Below are 15,599 nucleotides of genomic sequence, written 5' to 3'. Positions count from 1 at the left end.
GCATTTAGCACACTAAACTAAAAAACTAAAAGGTTAATTAATAAGTTAAAAAAGTGACAAATACAATTTTTAGTAAAGAACAAAAAAACCTGATACATACTCTAGTGTATTACCCGGTACCGCACCATGTTCATCCCTAGACTACAAATGGCGAAGGTTTTCAGTCTAGCATGGAGCTATATTTCCAATGTGGATTAAGTTCCTTGGCTTGACTTGTTGGTAATGAGGCGTTATGTGATCCTCCCAACAAGCCACTATGTATGTAATATAGATCTCATATGATGCTCTTGTGAAGAAACAATTCGGTTCGACTTAACTGTACCTAACATAAAAGCCTTTTTGGTAGCAAGTTATTGTCGAGACAGTATCATTTTACGCATCACAATAAAAGGTTTTATCTATAATTCATTTATACTATCAATATTATAACAATTACATTTGCGTTCAACCATCTTCCACATTTATGTCACATACCTTCTCCCACGATATTGTGAAGCATCGGTAAGGAATCATCATGTGAACGTGGTGAAACTATTGAAAGTGTACTATCACTCTTAAATGTTGTAGAATCATAAAACTCGAAACACGACAAGTACTCTGGTCGAGTAATGACACCGGCTACTTCCATATCTCCAGAAAGCATTGCCACCACACGTGACATTGATGGTCGTTGTGTTGGTGAGGTTTGCGTACACAAATGGGCAATTCTCATCATTCTTTTCACTTCACCCTCATCAAATTCAGACAATTCTTCATCCACCAACTCTAATTCGCGATTATCTTCATGTAGCTTCCACGCCTAAAAATCATACCAAAGGCCAGTAAACATCATAAAAAAAAATGCAGGTTTTGGCATGCATCAAGAAGAAGATGAAGCATACCCAATTAAGAAGGTAGATTTTGTCATCTTCCAAACTTGAATCTGAATTGCGCCTTCCACTGATAATCTCTAGAGCCACGACTCCAAACCCAAACACATCAGTCTTCTCCGTAAGGTGTCCCCACATTGCATACTCTGGTGCAAGATATCCACTACACAGTGAATCAGTAAGACTTAGTCGATTCATGTGTTACTTACAATGAGAAAAAGTTGAAATGTCAAGTAATTAAATCTTACAATGTGCCTGCAACACGAGTACTCAAGTGTGTTTTCTTGTCATCGTAAAGCTTGGCTAGACCAAAATCTGCTATCTTAGGGTTCAAATCAGAATCAAGCAAAACATTGCTAGATTTCACATCTCGGTGTATAATTCGTACACGAGATTCCTCATGCAGATATGCGAGACCTCTTGCTATTCCCAAACATATATCAAAACGGGTGGACCATTTAAGTGACAATCTGTTGCTTCCTGCATCACAGATGAAAACCCCAAATGTAACATTATAGCATTATATTTTTTTAGTACTTTATATCCAAAGGTCTAAAAATATGTAAGTTTTTATACCAAATAACGCTTGATCGAGACTCTTGTTTTCAAGATACTCATAGACAAGAAGACGTTTTTCTCCATCGATGCAGCATCCATATAATTTTACAAGGTTACGGTGTTGGACAGCAGATATTGTAGCAATCTCTGCCACAAATTGACTCCTACCGTGGTGTGAGGCTATGGATAGTTTTTTAACAGCTATTACTCTTCCATCTTCCAGTGTTCCCTGTTTATTGTTGAAAAGATTTTTAGGTTGTAGCAACTAGCAATAGTGTTTTGGTATGATGGAATTGGGGTTGAGAATGGAATGGATCATTACATCCCATTTTCATGTTTGGTTGGCTGGAGGAATGGAATGAGTCATTCAAACATGATGTTGTTATTAATTAATAAATAGACAACAAAATAAGTTAAAACTAATAAATAAACAAATAAAAGAATGTTATAGGAAGCCTCCCATTTTGGTCATTTTAGCTTATTATCCCTTAAAATAATCTATAAAGTATAATTCAAATTATACACTGTATTTACACATACTATAAAACTCATGAAAAATCATATTCCATTCCGACACAACTAAACATGAGCAAGGAATGTAATGAGTAATGACTCATTCCATTAACTAATCTTTCCCTTTTTCGTCATTCCATTCCATCCAACCAATTATGGTTTACTTTATTTATAAGAAGCAAAAATGGACTCTTCATTAAAAAAAAAAAAAAGAGTATAAAGTACCTTGTAAACAGGTCCAAAACCACCCTCCCCAAGCTTATTTGCAGGACTAAAATCATCTGTTGCATCTCTCAAGTCTCCATAACCAAAAGTATATGGCCTTGTGTCAATTCCCAAAAACTCTGAAAATTATCAAATGTAAAAAAGAAATCCAAAAGTATCCCTCCTGTCATAAAGAAAGATCCAGAAAAAACCACCTTCATGTTCATCATAATTTCCAGATGTATCCCTCCTTTTCCTTTGCTGACGGATAATATATAGGGCTAATAATGTCAAAAGGCTCACAACTCCAATCGGAGTCCAGATCCCTACAATCAAACTGGTATTATAGTTCTTGTTATTGGAAGACGGATTGTTGCCCACAGTAGGTATGAAATCTGTACAAAAACAAGTAAAGGGCGTTCTCGTCATTTTGTCAAGAATAAATACCAAAAAATTAACAACGAATTTCAAGAAAGAAAACTTACTTGGGGTGGCACTGATTGCTGAGATAAGAGGTCCAAGATCTCCTTGATCACGTATATAAGAAAACCCTTTTCCAGCCCAAAAGAAATGTACTTCAAGATAGTTATTTAAAACCTCAGCTGTCACTTCCCTTGTAACAGGACTAAATGAAGCTCCCCCTGCAGCCCTTTTGATATCAAAATCTTTAAACACCTGGTTTCCCTGAAAAAAAATAACGACCCAGGGACCAAGGTTGCAACAAAGTGAAACCACAAGGACCATGCAACAAAAATCAAAATTTGATGGAATCTGTTATTTCCACCAAACCATGCATAGCAGCCATTTCTACTGTTTCAATAAAGGGACTACTTTTTTTCTCATGAAGTCCTGTATGAAAAAAACGACTAAATGGGTAATGATATATGCCCTAATAAAGTGTTGTATACATAAAGCTTGTTTCTTTTCTAGACGTAATAAATTGTCAGAATGAGATTATATGACCATTTAACATTACATTCTCTCTCTCCCCCCCCCCCCCCCCCCCCCCCCCAAAAAAAAAAAAAAAAAAAAAAAGGAAAAAGAAGAATGACAAATAGGTCAAGAGTTATAGTGTCTTAATACATTAAGCCAGATTTTTGGCTTAACTCATTAATCTCATTAAGTCAAAAGGAAATGTTATTTAACACATATATACCTGGATATAAATGTCAAATATTCGCCTTCCGAGGCTTCTCCAAGTGGGACCATCTTCAACCACAAGTTCAGCAAACTGGAGTTTTACAGTGTAGTTACCATTCTCGAGGGCTAAAACGTAATATCTTAATGATTCAGTAGAGAGTCTTGCTGTTTGGAAGAGTTTTGAATCTATAGCGTTTGTGAATTGGCGTAAAGTGGATGCTAATGTGTTGTTGAATTGGCGTTGGGTGGACTCTGTGTTTTTATGAAAGATGCCTCTTCCTCCCACATTGCTGACAGCCCACTTCTTTTCGGGGCTTAAGTAGTATGTTGCTGGTCCAAGAGGTTTGTTGTCTTGCTCGTGGACTATTTGACTTGAGGATGTAATTTGTGGGCCACCACAATTGATTCCAAAGTTACTATCTGTAAATCAACATGAAAAGAGTACTCCACAAATCAATTTAATAAAATACATTAGAGTAAATTACATCTTTGGTCCAAGAATATAACTGGTTTTTGCAATTTTGGTCTTTGTAACGGTTTAGTCCTTATTCCAAGTATATAATCATTTTACTTGGACCAATAATGTAATTTACTTAAAAAATTATTATTAACAAAATAAGCTTCGTTTTTAGCTTACATCTTGGTGATCCACGACCACAAGGGAAACCGCTTTGGAGACAATTCAATTCTGAATTGTTTAAAGTGAAGTTGTTCACAAGTATGTTACTACATGTACACACATTAGTGTAAGAGTTAATTAACTTTCTTAATGATATTTACAATCTCAATCTCTCAACATATAAGTTAGATGAGACCTATCTATAGCGTAAAGAAGGAATTGATGGAGGCTGAAAATACTTTATTTGTTGTGTGTTATACAAGGAAAATGTACAGTTGTACACGACTATAGAAATCTGAAAGCTGGGAATCCTATGACCCATGGGCTAACTGGGCCAAAGATAATAAGTACAATATTTACATTTTAACACTCCCCCTCAATCTGGAGCATAGATGTTAATCATGCCCAACTTGTTACAAATAGCAGAGGTCAACAAACTAGGTAATGCTTTGGTGAAGACATCAACAAGTTGACTTCGAACATGGGGAGTAGAGATAGTTCCATCTTCTAGCTATTCACGAATGAAATGGCAGTATACTTTGATATGTTTAGTCCTTTCATGAAACACATGATTGTTTGCAATATTAATAGCCGCCTCATTATTACAATACAAATTCATTGGTCTAGATTGAACAAACCATATTTAGTCTATTCAAGTGCACTTGACTGGGAAATGACATTATGTTTCTTACTTCTACACGAAACTAGATTCCCTCCCAACAAACACATAATAGCATGGAGTAGATTGCAGGTTTGTAGGATCCCATTGTAGTTGACAACCCTTGGATGACATGATGACTGTGATTCTGATATAGGATACCATTGTAGCCAACTTCACTATAGATACGTTAGAATAAGACTAAAAACATCCCAATGTGAGGTTCTTAAGCTTTCCCACAATTCCTCTGTATTTCTTTGGATCCTCAAGTGGATCTCCATTGTCTGGTTTCAATTTCACATTTGGAATTATTAGGGTCTCCCAATGTTTTGTTTCAATCATCCCATAATCCTTCAAAATGCCCAAGCAGTTATTTCCGTTGAGACAAATAGTTCGTTTTTCAAGTATGAGACTTCAATTTCCAAAAAATATTTTAAAGTACCTAAGTACTTAGTTTGAAACCGAGATGCAAAGAAATATTTCGGTTTCTTGATCTCAGTTCCATCACTCCTAGTAATCACAATTCACAATATCATCAATAGACACCACAAGCAAAATGCATCTTAAACCAAGCCCAAGGATATTGCTCTAAACCATACAGTGATTTACACAATTTACAAACTTTTCCAAATTCCCCTTGAGCAGCAAACCCATGTGGTTGCTCCATATAGGTATCTAGAGTTCATCGAGAAAGGAGAAGGAAAATTAATCGTGAAAAAAGAGAGGAGAATAGGAGAAACTTGATCGCCAAAGAAAGAATTAGGGATCTGCGGTTAGGGTGGTCTTTTAGGCTTGATACCATGTAAGACTTAATTAAGTTCCTTTATGATATTTGCAATCTCAACCTCTCAATATATATATAGAAGATGAAACCTATCTATGGAAAGTAGAATCCTAATCTAAAACAACTATATAATTACAATATAACTAGATAGGAATATCTAATAATTAGAAATGTGATATTAGCTTTAAAACTAGGCTATAAGGTAATGTATATTTTACCACTTTTTAATAGAAAATAGACATGGTACAAATTAAAATTTTAAAAGAAATATAAAAAGTAAAGTACGTACAGTTGTAAGGTTGGGTCAATGGCCCAAGAAGGAAGTGTCCCAGATAGTTCATTATATGACAAATCACTGCAAGAAGATAATTATATGAAAATCAGAAAAAGAAACATTTTGATAAGAAGAAAAATTACGATGTAATGAAACTAAAAGAACATAGAAAATTTAGAGAAGATGTATCTGAATGATGTAAATGAAAGGAACTACACAGTCCATCCACGGATTTTTCCTCTCTCTCACATTGACAAGGCTTAGAGTCAATACAATGTGTGCAAAAATAACTAATGATCCCCGAGAATGACGGTGGGAGTTTGGGAAGTTAGAGCTAGTTTATTTAAATATATATATTGTCTCACTTTAGTATTCGGTGGGAGGTTCCATGTATTATGTTACTTTCATTGATAAATGCAGTATAAAAGTTTGGTTTATTTCACAAACAGCTAATCTCAAGTATTTAGTATCTTCAAGAAATGGAAAGTTGCTGTGGAAAACGAAACATGTCAGAAGATTAAATGTTTGAAGTCGGACAATGAGGATGAGTACAACACTAAAAAATTCGATGATTATTGTGATGAATATGCAATCAAGACGTTGAAAACGATTCCTGAAACACCTCAGCAGAATGGTGTGGTTGAGAGATAAGCTGTACACTGAACGAGAGGGCAAATACCATAAGATTAAATGAAGGGTTGCCCACGATGATGTTATGGGCAAATCCAGTTAGCACAACATACTTAATCAATGGAGAACCCTCAATCCCCTGGGTTTTGAATTCCAGAAAAGGAATGGCTAGTCGGAAGGTTTATTTGAATGTACTCGGTTGTGTCTCCTATATGAAGATCAAGGATTTTAAAAGAGACAAACTCAAGGAAAAGGCAAAGAAATATATCTTCATAGGCTATGGGTTGGATGCCAAGGGTTACTGTTTTTGGGATAACCAAAACAAAAAGGTTATCAAAAGTCAAAATGTGGTGTTCAACGAGAGTACCTTATACAAGGATAAGATTGCAATAAGCCCCCACGGAGAAAAGAAACCAAAAAAGCAAGATCAAATTGAGTTCAGAAATCTCAGAAGACAACATTGCAAAACCTATCGGTACTCATGAGATAGCTGAAGATTCAGGAGGTAGTGGGAACTCACATAAACCTGGAGATAAGGGAGTCCAGAGGCTAAACGAGGAAAAGTCTAAATCTCCTGTTGTTCGGAGATACATCACAGAAAGTCAATCATGTATTCTCCATCAACAAACTATTTGTTATTGATAGAGAATGGTAAACTTGAATATTATTCAAAGGCTTTTAAGGATGAAATACTCCATACAGTGGAAGAAGGTCGTGGAAGAAAAGTTGAACCCTTTTGTCAAAAAAAATACATCAAGAAATTTCTAGAGAAGTTCAGTATAAAAGATACAATACCCAAGAGTAAAACTTTGTGAAGTCAGTTGAGATTCTCAAAGAAATAGTCCCCCAAAAAGGATAAAGACAAAGAAGATGGCTAAAGTTCCCTATGTTTTTGTAGTTGACAGCTAGAGGTATGCTATAGTGTGCACCATACCAAATATCGCTCATGTAGTGGGTGTTGTGAGTCATTTTATGTCAAAATCAGGGAGAGAGCATTTGGAAGGAGTCAAGTGGTTGCTAAGCTACTTGAAAGGTGCTTCCGAGGTTGCCTTATGCTTCAGAAGAAAATGGATAGTCTTAGAAGGTTTTTCTGATGTAGATTTAGGGGGTTGTATGGATTTGGGGAAAGAGCGCAACCGGTTATGTTCATGATGAGGGATACAACAATCAGGTTACAAAGACTGTTGCTCTTTCAACCACATAAGCAAAGTACATAACAATTGCTGAAACAAGAAAGAAGCTTATATGGTTGAAGAACTTCCTATCAGAACTTGGGATGCAGCAAGAAGATTGTGTAATGCATTGTGCTCTTTGCATATTTACCAAGGTGGTGACTACAAAGAAGTTGAAGTTGTGCATGGCTTCAACTAGCCTTCCAGGAACTTGAACATGAACAGAAGGCACAAACTAAAGAAATAAAATGGGGGGGTTACAGAGTTCAAGAACGGATGGGGTTACAAAGTTCTAGAATGGATGGCAGCAGATTTGTTCATTTAGCCACTTTCCACATTTGCCCTTTTTTCCCTTCTAGAATAGACACATAATATTCTTGGTTTGATTGTATTTTGGCCAAACATATCTGAATTTGTATCACATTTTCTTTTTGATTAACCAACCTATAATCAATTTTGCAAATACAAAATTCACTTACATATTTCTGAGAGTTGTGCTCTTTGCATCGGGAAGAGTACCCGTTAAACTGTTGTTTCCAAGAGACCTGAGAATGATGATATGTAAAACTGGTCAATAACAAGACCTATTGACCACATATTACTTATCATACAAGAAGAATATGTGTATTACAAGAAAGATAATCGACTCAAGTTGAACAATCCCCTTGGAATCGGTCCACTCAAATTGTTGAAACTCAAATCCCTGAAAAGTAGACACCCAAATGGAGAGCTCTTCTTTATTAGATAATATTCATTTAATGGAAGTAAATCTATATATTCCGATTACTCACAGATATGTCAAGTTTGTATATTCTCCTATGTTATTTGGAATAGAGCCAGAAAGTTTGTTATTTCTCAACATTCTGCAAGAGGTAACATCTTGTTATATATTAAGCTTCGGGATAATAAAGGAAGCATGGGTAGGTTTAAAAAAAGATCAAATATTTGCTTACAGAACTCTCAGGGACTTCAAATCCTTAATAAAATCCAGAGTTCCATTAGATAAGCCACTTATCCTCCTATAACGTTATAGAACCAACGCAGTTTAGAGTTTACTCTGCAAATTAAACGATCAAGATAGTAACTTGCAGAATATAATAATGAATTCTTTAGAAAACAAAGGCTTACAAGTTCTGCAAAGAGGTTAGTCTTGAAAATGTCGGTGGTATAGAACCTTCAAAAGAGTTTCCCTCAAAATTCCTACATCAAGTATGACTTATATTTAAAAAAATTCCAAATGAAAAGCATGTAAATAATCTAGATGCTTGCTTACAATGATACTAACTGTGACCAATTCCCTATAAAGTCCGGTATTCTGCCTGTGAATCCATTATCAGAAGCCCCTCTGAGAAACCAAGAATTATTTTCCACAATAAATGACCCAAATTATTAAAAACTGAGAAGAATAAACATATGGTGCACCTTCTCGAAAATTGTTTATGAAGTAGAAATGTAGAATGAAAATGAGATGTATTTTTATAAGGGTGTATGTATCACAATTCACAATTTTTTATATGATGGATGAAGTGCCTTGAAACATCATTAAATATAAACTCTCTTACACTAGATGTAGGTTCTGTAAATTAGCAAATGTGGAAGGTATATCACCACCAACTCCAGAGCTAATGATCCAACTGACAAAATGAACATACATTAATATGTAATCAGTGATATTGTTTACATATATGCACAACAGAATGCATTGGTGGGTGCAATAGTAATGAAAGAGGAGTTCAAGATGAGTGTTCTTAGTTCTTACAGCCTTTCTAATCTTCTCAAATTTCCAAGTTCAGAAGGCAGAGAGCCTTTGAAATTGTTTGTGCCAAATTTCCTGCAACATAAAAAATTAAAGAAAATATAACAAAGAATTAAACAGAAGAAGTTGCTGATTTGCATAAAGGTTAACAAAGTATAGGAGGAAGTATACAGATGTCTAAGATCAGTAAGCTGTCCTAGCTCACGTGGAACCTGCCCTGATAACGCATTGAAGCTGATATTTCTATTAAAAAAAATCATCATTATATATTATCTTAAAGACATAGAGGTCAAAATCATTATTTGAGTTTAAAATATCAAAAAGGGATGACTTACATGTACTGCATCCGGGTTAAATTGCCAATGGAAGGTGACAAGGGACCTGTTAAGTAATTCTTGACCAAACTACTGTAGCAAAAGTTTGATAGTTTAGCAGAATACAAGCATAGATATTCATAACTTTTAGGTTTTAACTTTCTATGGTAGTTAACAATATAGCTACTGTAGAAATAGCCGCATACATACAGACTGGTAAGGTAAGTCAAAGTCCAGAGTCCTTCCGGTATTGTGCCCACTGCGTCCATTGCAAAAACGTTTCTGATCGAAGTGACAAAAAGATAATGTTCCTAAAGTTAATTCGAACATAACAGAGTTTTATATTTGAAGGGAAAGAATACACTCACAGGTGGGTGATGTGGCAAGTAGAATTGGGGAAATTACAGTCGCATTTGATACCGGGATTGTAAATATGGTAATCGAAGTTGGTATTGTCAACGGCAGCGCCGCTGCATAATTCTCCGCTTATGTTCCATCCCATCGCTGTTACTGAACTTTCTGGTATCCCCCATTGGCTGAACATTGCATTTATAACTCTCGCTGCAACACCAGTTTTCTTCAGTTTCATTCATAACTATGGTACTAGTAACTCTATTATTCCTCAAATTAACAAAATCGAAAACTAAATTCAACAGTTGTGACATTGATTTTGATAACATTAACCTAATGGCCACAATCTCAGTTTTTCGTATAAACCACCGTGCTACTCCGTTCAAGCGGGAAAAAGAAAGGAATTTGATGAATTGAAGTCGGTGGATATTTGTTTCACAAATTGTCAAATGCAACCTTAATTTTTTAGTTAAATACGAAATGACCCCTAGCCATCCTAACAAATTACCGATTGAGGGTTATGAATTGTTTTTCTAAAGAGCTCTCATTCACCGTACGATATAAAATTTAGGATTTGACAAAGATCAATGTAATTTGGTTTTTTTATTTAACCATGCAAAGTTTTTTTTTTTTTTTTTCCAATTAATTTATCTACATATATAGGGGTGTTTGGATAGGAAAAAAAATAATGTTTATTATTTATTACTTATTCCCACCACAATAAACTAACTTTAAGTGTTTTGATAGAAATCTTTAAATATCAGCTTATTGTTGTAGGGATAGACTAAATAAACTAAATTGATTTTAATAAACGTCTTCTTATTTGATTATTGCTTATTCTCACCACAAATAAGCTAATAAGCCAAATTAATTTATCCAAATTCCAAACACCCCCTTAGATGTGTTTTCTTTTAAGTCACTCCAGTTATTTTTCTATTAATGAGTTGCAAAACACAACTGGACAATTATTTTTTAGGTTAAAGATGTTTTATAAAATTTAAAACTTTCAATGGTTAAATTGAAAAATATTAAATTCTTCGAGTAGTTTTTTATAACTTCAGAGATTTATAATAATCGTATGAACTTTATATACATAGTGTGTGTGGTCATATATATAATCTAGAAAGAAAAATCATATAAATAATTCAAGAATATACAACACAAGCATCCCAATAGTAATATACAAAAGTTTGCGATATTAATTAGAATTGGTACAACTGATGGTAGTACCTGATTTCACAAGTCAAATTTACTTATTTATTATTTTTGGGTATTGGGTATGGATCAAAATATTATGGATTGGCTTTGGTTGGTGTACAATTTTTTATTTTTTATTTTTATTTTTGAAAACAATTAGTTTCTTAAATGCAAATAATAATTCCAGTTAATGTTATATATATTAACATATTGAAACGTTTTCGTCTAGTTTTTTTTACATTTTACTATATATAATAAAAAATGAAATATAACTCATATTTATATATTCTGTTAAAATTACATATGCTAATTGTAGAGAAAACACATGTAACGCAGTAACAAAATTAAAAGTCAATAGTACGTTCAAAAATGAGCCGATCGATTCTCTCTCAATGATGACCTCAAGCTAGTCGACTTGTGAGTTTGGATAGCTTTTCTATACTATTACATTAGATTCGAAAATACAAATAAGAAAACTAATCAATATTTCAATTGAAAATTTTAATTTAATTTTATTATTATATTGAGTTTTTCTAATAAATGCTGGATTTGTTGGAAAATTTTGATAAAATTAAGCTGGGTTTGTTAGAGCATCTAATCTAATCATTAATCAATAACATCTTTTAATGCGAATGAAAATGAAACTCAAATCGAATTCTGAATAAATGAGCGAACGAAATTCTCTCTGGATAAAACACACACACAACCACTAATCGGAGATCTTGATAAAATTGAGTAGAGGAAAGCAAAACATGTAGACATAGTGAGAGAGAGAGAGAGAGAGAGAGAGAGAGAGAGAGAGAGAGAGAGAGAGAGAGAGAGAGAGAGAGAGAGAGAGAGAGAGAGAGAGAGAGAGAGAGAGAGGGAGGATGAAGAAGTACCTTCAGCTGGATCGGTGGTGTTTTGAGCTCGAGTTATGGCGGCTGTGATAGTCAAGCAGAAACACAACCACAACGGCGATGCCATCTGCAATACACGCCTCCGTCAGTCGTAGCTTCCTCCGTTTAACAATACCGTTTCACATCATATTATTAATTTATATAATACATACACAGTTTTTCTTGATATCAATAAATGCGTAGAAAAGTCAAAGTTTTAAAATATCAGAGGTCGGGTCGGGTCTGTCTCAATAATACCAGATGTAAAAGTTGAAAAAAAAAATACTCCGTAATTTGTATAAAAAAGTAAGTATTAGAAAAAATACAAAAAGCAAAGTTTTAAAATACTTCTTTCTCTCATATCCTTCCATCATTCACTCATTCTAGAGCATCTTCAACTCAGGCACAGATTCAGAAGCTCATCTCCGATCATCTTCACAATCCCTAAAACATTTGGGAGTATTTGGATGCATGCTTAATCTATTTATTTCAATTCCAAGTTAGTAATAATCAGTTTTAGATGTTGAGGTAAACTAGCTATGATTCAGATTCTTCGATCATATACGCAACTGATTATTTGATTCTAAGTCACCATAACCTAAGTTGCACGGAAACGGATATGACAATGAGAAACGGATACGGAACGGAAACGGGAAATGGCAAAACCCAAAAAATCAAAATATGGATAGGCAGAGATACGTCAATATAAAATTGTGTGTGTATGTGTGTGTGTGTATATATATATATATATATATATATATATATATATATATATATATATATATATATATATATATATATATATATATATATATATATATATATATATTGATGTCAAGTCCCGCAATAGAGGTTGATCTATTGATGTAGTTGATGATCCTTGTGTTTCTTGAGAAGCCATAATCGATGATGTGATCACGAATTAAGAGAATCAAGAATGGTGATGAATGATGATTGACGATCCTAGTGAATTGTGATCGACTAATCGTCTTTGATCGAGAAGACAGGAGACGACTCACGACAGGAGAGACTTTGACTGACAATCGTTTAGGGACTTAAGGGAATACCAAATACGTTTTGAGCCTTAAAAACAGCAGCCCATTAGTCTTTTTTGGATTTAAACTTAAAAAGCTCATGTAAACCTTAAAATAAAATAAAAACGGTTAAGAAACTTCATCGAAACTTTAAGGAAACTTCGCAGAAACGTTTCCATGATATCCGATACTTCCAAGAAACGTTTTCAAGGAGTTTCCATGGAGTTTCGGAAACGGAAACGGCAACCTTAGAGAAGTTTCCATGCATCATAGACCATAACTACATTAGCATTAAATATGATATATGAAGGTATGAAGAGTACATATAGAAGTCAAATGAGACTTTTAAATGAGACTTTTATGGATATGAAGGAGAGTTTGTTTGGGTTTAGACGTTTAGTACACACTGACAGGGCATTACAAACGGCCAAATCCATTGGTATCCGTCGGTAATGAATTTTGCGACGGACCAAAATATGTTTGGTAAAATCTCGTTTGATTAGCTATGATTTCCGTAGCTAAGCTGTCGGTAAATAACAATTTTAGTATAAAAAGTAATTACATGAAAATTTGCATTCTTTTATATTGAATGCACAAAAATATAACAGATAAACATAAAACTCAGAAAAATCTTATTGAAACTTTTTTAAACATTACAATTACCCATAGTTCCTATTTTATTCATTTTCTACCCTCCAACTTTTGTTTTAGTTTAAAAGTTACTTTTTTATTTCTCAGCTCATAATTCCTCTTTTGTTCATTTTCCACCCTCCGACTTTTGTTAGTTTATAAATATGATCTTTGAATAAAGTGAATACGTTTTTCTAAACTTACAATTACGAACCCATCCAAACTTTGTTTACAGTTTCCCTACTTTTTTTTTCTATTTTCTTTTTTAAGTTCTTTAAAATTAAGTTTTTTCTTATATTTCTTTCAGTTATGACTTCCTTTAAGGTTACAAGTTACAACTACTTATTTTGTCGAATTTGTTTTTACAAATATGTTCTTTGTAGAATCAACTTTCTCAACTTTTTACATTTTCGATTTTATACATGTTTTTAAAGATTTTTTCCGTTTCGGTAGCTCTGTTTCTATACATTTTGTTTTTTTTATTTCATAGATTTCTTCATCAACAAATGTTGCTACAATTAAACAAAAATAAATAATTTTGCTAAAACATAATACAATAAGAAGCTTGTTCACATTTAGTCATTGAACTTTTTAGAGGGAAACGAACTTTCGATTTTGTTCACATTTAGTCACTAAACTTTTTTTCGTTATCTATTTGCCACTGAACTATTGAAACTGTTCACATTTTACCCTTATGACCGGTTTTACCGGTCATAAGGGTAAAATGTGAACAGTTTCAATAGTTCAGTGGCAAATAGATAACGAAAAAAAGTTTAGTGACTAAATGTGACAAAAGTCGAAAGTTCGTTACCCTTTCAAGTCATTATCCCTTTAATATTTAGACAAAACTGCAAAATTGGTCCCTATATTATGTATTTTTTTAATAAAAATATCCAAACTACTAAACTTTTGGATTGATGGTCATTTTGATAATGTTTGTGTGCATTTTTGGTCTCTCGAAAAACTAAAACTAAAAAGACTGCATTACCCCATTTAATTTCCTTTTCCTATTATGTTTCATTTTTATCGAATATATTAAATAAAAAGAAAAAGCAAAATAAGACCCCTACCCCACCCCTCCCTCACCCTCACCCCACAAACCTCTTCTTCATCTTCTCCACCGCTCATCTATATATTTGGGGAAAGAGGCCACAACCCCGACAATTCTATATATTTGGCGACTCTATTAAAGCCTTCTTCCAATTCTTCGGAAACAACCCAACCACTGCCTGCCGGAAAATTACCCACACCCAGCCGTTCCTCGGTTTTAAGAGTCATTCAAAAACTTAGTCACCGCCTCCTTCTTGCCACCTTCTACTATTATAATCCACCACCAAACACTCTTGCCATAATTTTGAACCCCTTTGCAGAACCCAACTGACCATCACCAACTTGCTCCATAATTTTCAACGTTTCCCTGTTTTACATCATTTTCTTCTCCAACCCCTCTATAATAGAAACCAATTCAATTTCTCCAAAGAACCCAATCTAATACATAAAATGAGGTTTGGATTTCCCATAAATGTCACAATATTACATAAACCACCGATGAAATCATAATATGTCAAAGTTGAACAAAATTAACCTAGAAAGCTTTGTAGATAGATGTTGAAAGCCAACCCAAAACTTGCAAAAAAAAAAAAAAAAAAAAAAAAAAAACTAATCCCAAACCTAAATTCCGAACAAGTAATTTCGTCTCATCCCTAACCTAGTGATTTTTTAGGGTTCTTTGTTCATCAATCTTCCCAACTAGTAATTTCACAATAACCATAATTAGGTGGATCTGCTTTGGAATTTAATTTGCACAAAATCAATATCTCAAGATCGATAATGGTAACCAACAATCTCGTTGGGGAACACAAACAAGAGTCAGGACGAGATATCGAAAGGCGAAGTTTATGGTTTTCTAGAGATGGCGATGAGGAAAACTCCAAAGCTAGTCCATGGCTTGATTTCCATAGTTATCATTGGTTTCTTAAGCGATAATGGTTGTAGCGGAAGCTTATAAGGTCTCTGGT

The 15,599-nt window shown here is 34.0% G+C and overlaps 1 protein-coding gene across 1 annotated transcript; it reads right to left on the bottom strand.

The window, feature by feature from the left end:
• Window positions 1-385: 385 nt before the first annotated feature.
• On the bottom strand, window positions 386-12,079 carry LOC111905683 (probable LRR receptor-like serine/threonine-protein kinase At1g56140). Its single transcript, XM_023901381.3, has 23 exons — window positions 11,921-12,079; window positions 9,860-10,052; window positions 9,702-9,773; window positions 9,513-9,584; window positions 9,349-9,420; window positions 9,181-9,252; window positions 8,984-9,055; window positions 8,695-8,766; window positions 8,550-8,621; window positions 8,375-8,440; window positions 8,213-8,284; window positions 8,053-8,124; window positions 7,901-7,966; window positions 5,635-5,700; window positions 3,922-4,010; window positions 3,301-3,704; window positions 2,630-2,828; window positions 2,360-2,539; window positions 2,166-2,284; window positions 1,446-1,656; window positions 1,118-1,349; window positions 882-1,032; window positions 386-799 (listed from the first exon to the last, which is right to left on the bottom strand). The coding sequence occupies exons 1-23, from the start codon at window positions 12,003-12,005 to the stop codon at window positions 467-469; spliced, it is 3,042 nt and encodes a 1,013-aa protein (XP_023757149.1). The 5' UTR covers window positions 12,006-12,079; the 3' UTR covers window positions 386-466.
• Between the last annotated feature and the right edge of the window lie 3,520 nt (window positions 12,080-15,599).

Source organism: Lactuca sativa, chromosome 7 (assembly GCF_002870075.4).
Source record: "Lactuca sativa cultivar Salinas chromosome 7, Lsat_Salinas_v11, whole genome shotgun sequence".
Classification (NCBI taxonomy): domain Eukaryota; kingdom Viridiplantae; phylum Streptophyta; class Magnoliopsida; order Asterales; family Asteraceae; genus Lactuca; species Lactuca sativa.
Note: the sequence above shows the minus strand (reverse complement) of the source record. Positions and strands in the feature narration are given on the sequence as shown.

What these genes read in the sequence shown, in the direction of transcription:
- LOC111905683 (XM_023901381.3), bottom strand. Translation starts at nt 12,005, where the DNA reads ATGGCATCGCCGTTGTGGTTGTGTTTCTGCTTGACTATCACAGCCGCC. An exon ending in TGGTCACAGTTAGTATCATT is followed by an intron (nt 8,622 to 8,694) that starts GTAAGCAAGCAT and finishes TACTTGATGTAG; the next exon opens with GAATTTTGAGGGAAACTCTT. An exon ending in TTGAAGTCCCTGAGAGTTCT is followed by an intron (nt 8,285 to 8,374) that starts GTAAGCAAATAT and finishes TACCTCTTGCAG; the next exon opens with AATGTTGAGAAATAACAAAC.